We start from the raw sequence: 5,902 nt of genomic DNA, 5'->3' as shown, positions 1-5,902 counted from the left end.
CTAATTTTCATTTTTGGCTGAACTCTTTAATTTTTCAGTTAACGTCAGTTCATTGATGATTCAGTGATGTCATCATCCAGTTCAGCTCTCTTTCAATGGTGTCTGTGCAATCAGTCAAGCGTCCCCAAATAAAAAAGCCAAAGGTGACAGTGGCAAGGAACCAAAACTCCATCAGTGACAGAAAATGGAGAAAAAACCTTGGGAGAAACCAGGCTCAGTCGGGGGCCAGTTCTCCTCTGGCCAGACCAAACCAGCATGGCATGGTTTAATTCAAGGCTGCAACACTGGTCAGATTGTGCAGAGGACTCGTCTGGTTCTCAGTTTAAACTCCTGAATACAAGGTAAAGTCTTGGCCACTTCTAAAAGGTGTTGAATTAGTTCTGGCATACCTGAAGAGACAAGACAACTGATTTATATCTAACATGCCATACAGATAAAAGTTTAAGATAAGCTGGTGGAGGATTGTGGTGCAACCTTTAAGAGAGCGAGAGCAAGAATCTGCAGGACTGAACATATCTAAAATACCAAATAATACTGACTGAATAAGATACTGACCCCAATTCATGGCTCAAATTTGATTAACTTGCAAGACTTTATTCTCCGTGAAGAGTGAGAGAGGCGCTGGAGCATGAGGCATGATCTTGAGGTCATTATCTTCCCTATATGTCCCACATGGGAACATTTTCTACACTCACTCATAAATCAAACATGTCAACTATAAAATATAGCTGACCAGCAACAGATGTCCTTATAGATTTTTTAAAAAAGGAAACAACAAAAAAAAAGGAATTTAAATTTCACGAGTTCTAAATTTTACAGCTAACACCGAGAATGCAACCTGCTGAGTCCTCGCAAGCGGTTCCTGTGCAAATGACTGGATAAGGTGTGCATGTGAATGCTCAAAGCATGAGGCAGCACTGCACTCACACCATAGACCACCTTCAGTTATCACTCCCTCTGGGCTAATGATCAACTACGGCTCTCTCTCAGAGGGTTCATTCAATACTATGGTGATGTTTTTTTTTTATTGTAGCCTATGTGAGACTGGCACCACTTCTGAAAACCAGTTTCTGATGAGCTAATGCTTGAACTTCAAAAGACATTCTCCATTACACTTTCAGTCAGGATACCTGAGAACTGGGGAAAAAAATATTTTGATTCAGATGGCAATTGAGTGTAAAACAGTGAGAAACGTATAAGGAATCTGGGCTCCATACAAAAAAATGCACATGCATCACATGATAGGGCTTATACTATGGGGCTGTTGAATGCTTGATTCTGATTGGTTGGCAAATATTCTACAACATTTTTTTTAATGATTTTTTTATTTTTAAGAAAACAATTTAAAATAGACTCACTGCACCTTCAGAAAAGTCCAAAATAAGGTGCATAAAATAAAAAAATGTAAATAGGGACTTCTTGTATATTCTAATAATGCGAGAGAGAGAAACACTGAATGTATCTGATTGCACAGGTTTCCAATTTTTTTAAAAATTGAATGCTTTAAACCTGTAGTTCACAGCAAATATGCTGTACATTAAGATCATTCTATCTGAGTATCAAAAGACATAACTCATATCTATCAATAGTCAATAGGACAATAGTCCTATCTATCAATAGGAAATACCGAGCTACATATAAGAACAACACTGACCTTTAACTATTCAGACATTAAACACAGAGCAGATATTTGACAAGCCATATCTTTATGAGTGTGTCGGACACATCAGAGATGTGTTTTATAGATGCAACCCTGCTCTTGATTTGTGATATGCACATGGTTAGCCGGTCGCCTCTGGCAGCACTCAGCATGCATCATTTCCTACAGAAGAACCCATATGAAGTTTGTGGTCATCTGGTGTATTTCTCATTCCTATTTCGTGTGACGCATACATTTCACATTTGATGAAATTCCATCTGCCATGCATTCCCTGTACCGCTCAGCTTTAATAAAATACATCATCAACCTTTTGTATTTCTTTGCTCCTTTAATTTCTGCAGTAGATATCCAACAGCTGGTCTGGAGAGGAGGAAACACCTGCTTACAGAGGGGAGGTGGAGAAAGGAAATCTACGAAAACCTCAGACTGAGGCTGTGTCTCAATACCTACAGAGCTGCCTACCTAGACAGCATCTTTGGGCATCACTTGCATGCAGCAACTTCAAAATCCAGTTAAGTGGCTAATTATAGACAGCGATTTTAGACGTGTGTGCTGTTTTTGGATGATCCCCCAAAATTGAGCAGACTCAAAATATTCTTCTAAAGCCCAGAAATAATACACACAAATGTGATGCCTAAAAATGAGATTTAGGTAGGCAGCTTTCACACTGTGCAAAACAGCCTTTAATGGCCAAATCTTGGTACGCACAAATCTATCATACCCAAAAATGTTGCAAATGCTTATGATGCCCCAAAATCTAGTCTAGGTAAACAGCTTACAGTAGTTTGAAGTTATTAACCCTATACCATATCATATTTGATATGATCAAAACCAGTTGCACACAATCTCTTACATGCCTTCTGTCATCTGATTGATAGTACACACTTTTTAGCAAGTAAAAGGCCTTTTAGTATAATTTTACACACCTCCTCCTTTCAGATCGTGCTTCATGTGTCATTTTGCTATGAAATCTTTACTGATTTTCAAATGTAAGAATAATTTTTATTGTTAGTAATATTTCAAGATGAACATTTACTGGACTAAAGCATCTAAGCTTTACTTCTCACATCTCAGTCATCATTGTATTGCTTTGCTTTATATGTAAAACAAATAATAAAACCAAGCATTTAAATATCTTTCTAAGACATATTGGCAGATATAAAGGGACAAATGATATTTATATCATTTTATATATCATGTAGTCTTCTATGAAGACCTAATTCATTTACATTACAAATTATCTAAATTTCATCTGCCTTTTTGGCCATATTAACATTTTAGTGACTATTATTTCATATGTCAGGCTTTACAGGGTTACTGTTGGATAAAACGCTGCTAACTCAGAAAGTGCCCATAACGCACAGTTATGTTGTCTAGATAGGCAGTTCACTGGGTTTTGAATGTTATGATGGCCCGGACTGTTGCAACCACCTGCCATCCCCAAAAATGTTGCACAATCCAAGGTAGGCATCTCACCGTTGCAGGTTACTGCACGCGCCTGCGATACGCAGAATGACGGCGTTCACTGCGTTACAAGTTGCTGCAAGTGCCAGTGAGACCCAAAAGAAATGCAGTCTAGGGAGGCAGGCAGCTCAATAGAGTTTGAGACGCAGCCCTAAACTCCTCTAGAGACTGCGATTACAGCAATAAAACACAGACACACAGTCAGGAGAACTTTACGCACTGCGTGGCTTCGGTATTTTGTCAGTGATTGCCGGTTGAGCGCTATTTTACGCACACGCAGACATCAGACTCACTTGTGCTTGGACTGAACGATCCGCCACAGACAGCAGCATCAGGTCTGAAAGCTGGAGCAGAAGCTCTGCGTTGACATGCTGAAGGTGAAGCAGCAGGGATGTCATCCAGGCGTGGCTCGGGGAGGATATGGATGTCTATATAAATGACTCGTTCAGTCTGATCACGGATGAAAAGAGCGTCTCTCTCCTCTCCGCTCTCTAAACACGCAAAGTTTGCTCGCCATGGCAGAGGTGGCTGGATTTCTCGGGAGCATCGATCTGGATTTGCAGGCTTTTCCAGCATTAGGGAATGTGCCTCTGGCGGATGGTTTGAATGAGAGATTGGGTCTGATTGAGGGCAGACTGCAGCGCGGGTCGCTCACGGATTTTGGCCACCTGAAGGGCATCCTGCGCAGGAGACAGCTCTACTGCCGCACCGGCTTCCAGCTGGAGATATTTCCCAACGGGACGGTGCACGGAACCAGACAGGACCACAGCAGATTCGGTGAGAGCTCCATCCACCCTTTCATTCATTCGTCAATCGAGCCATCCGTCAATCAGCGGTGTTGGGCATCGTAGGCGCGTTAGCGCACCTGGCCAGTCTGCGGAACGGCTGCCTTTTTGTTTTTTTAAATAGCATATTTATTAACTGCATTGTTCCATCTCAAGATAACTTAATATACTTATGTGTTTACAATGTGATAGCCTATCTTAAATTCTTCATATTAGTAACAAGGGTAGGAAAGTTTAAATTCAAGTAAGTCTCAAGGTCAAGACACTTCAAGGTGTTTACTGGACACTTAACTATCTAAATGTGGACATTGCATAGCCTTATACTGTTTTTATATACTACTTTACATATGCTAACCTACCTAAAACTTTCTGCATTTAAAAAAAAAAAAAGTGAGTGTATTTTTAATATATTCCATACCGTCTGAGTACAAATTTGTTGGCATAATATGGTTATGTATACACACTGTATATATATATTCACAAATTATGTATATGCACACAAATATATCAAATGCACCTGTTTATGGTGTACAAAATGCAGATTCAATGAGTGCAGCATCAGCCAATCAGTCAGTTTGCTGTGAGTCAGTGTGCGTGCATGTGACATGCTTATTAACTTTGTTCACTTGGAAAACTCCAGAGAAATCTGTAATATGCAACTGACTGCTTCTTCAATATAAAGTTAATATATATATATATATATATATATATACATACATTAAAATGTTCAATTTGCCAGATACTTTGTCTTTCATTTTGCAACTGCATGCACAAGACAAAACTGGTGTGCATAACTTGGGCAGAATTCAGTGCTGTAGATCTAGGCTTAGAAGTGAATCAGATCTGCATTTTGGGGGTACAAGAAGCAGGAACCTTTCTTTAAAACTTTGATTATGCTTTGGGGGCTGTGCCTCCCATGTCTTATGGAATATTCACACTATATACAAGCGTCTCAAGCGCTTGCATTTCATAACAAAATAACCCTAAGCACAATAACCCTTTTAGCGCAAAGCATTAAAAGACAAAAAGAAAAGGTTTGTTAGATTTGAAATAATAAAACAATATAGCGTCGAATAAATAAAAACAATTATTCTGTTTGAGAAACTCTAAAAATCACCACAAAACCAACTAATACCACAGCAAGATGACTAAGAAATGTTAATTTGTTCTAAGAAAATCTCCTGGAGATTGCAGATGACACTTGCTTCAATATTTTGCTATTTAATTCAATGACATTCAGAGTGGTTTAGGCATCCAGATACTTTTTGGTACCACTGTATTTCAATCCACCCATTAGGCAAGAGCAGCATATCTCTGAGTCTTACACTCGGCGAACTCCAGCGCAGGGTCAAGGGACGCAGGTGCTTCTCTGCAGTGGAAAACAAGCTCACAGCATGAGGCTGTTTTTCTCTGAAAACTTGTTCAAAGGACCCCAGCCGACACAGGCACAGACACTACTAATTACAGTGCTAATAAATCAGTCAAGGAGTGCTTGGTATTACAATGATAAACAAATGATAGCAGAGCCCAGACATGAGGATTTTTTTGCATTGCTCTGATCCGTAATCATTGTGCAGGTGCAGCCCTCGCTTAGAAAACAGGAATAGCTCTAAATTAAAGCATGACCACTCTGGAATCCAGTGGTAATGCTTGTTTTTAGGCCGAGACAAGCTGCTTTACTGGATTGGGTGGTCCGCGGTCATGTTTCTGGCAAATGCGAGCCGTTTGTCGGTAATGTTGCAGGCTGGCAGTGTCTTTGATTAAACGCATATGAAATGTTCTTCTGCTTAACCCAGCTTCAGAGAGTTTTCTGTGTCGTCGTTTGGCATCCAAATCACAACACACTCGGTCCAGGTGGTGGTAAAAGGCCACAAAGGTGTAGTTTTTGCTTTAGTCTTTAATCAAGAGCGTGTGAACAGCTGGTTTCGGCCAAGATTGGGCTCGCATCCTGAAAATCGACACGAATGCAGATACCTTAACACAATATTGATTT

At 40.0% G+C, this 5,902-nt stretch overlaps 1 protein-coding gene across 1 annotated transcript in view; it reads left to right on the top strand.

Annotated features, from left to right (window-relative positions):
- The first annotated feature begins 3,381 nt into the window (after positions 1–3,381).
- The window catches only part of LOC107654780 (fibroblast growth factor 16-like), a 6,370-nt gene continuing 3,849 nt past the window's right edge, over positions 3,382–5,902 (top strand). The window contains exon 1 of the mRNA XM_016442030.1: positions 3,382–3,901. Coding sequence (XP_016297516.1) covers positions 3,640–3,901 — 262 coding nt within the window. The 5' untranslated portion in view covers positions 3,382–3,639. The remainder of the gene's footprint in view (positions 3,902–5,902) is intronic.

This window comes from Sinocyclocheilus anshuiensis, unplaced genomic scaffold, assembly GCF_001515605.1.
Source record: "Sinocyclocheilus anshuiensis isolate Anshui unplaced genomic scaffold, SAMN03320099.WGS_v1.1 scaffold1044, whole genome shotgun sequence".
In the NCBI taxonomy this organism is placed as follows: domain Eukaryota; kingdom Metazoa; phylum Chordata; class Actinopteri; order Cypriniformes; family Cyprinidae; genus Sinocyclocheilus; species Sinocyclocheilus anshuiensis.
This window is presented reverse-complemented; position numbering and strand designations above follow the sequence as displayed.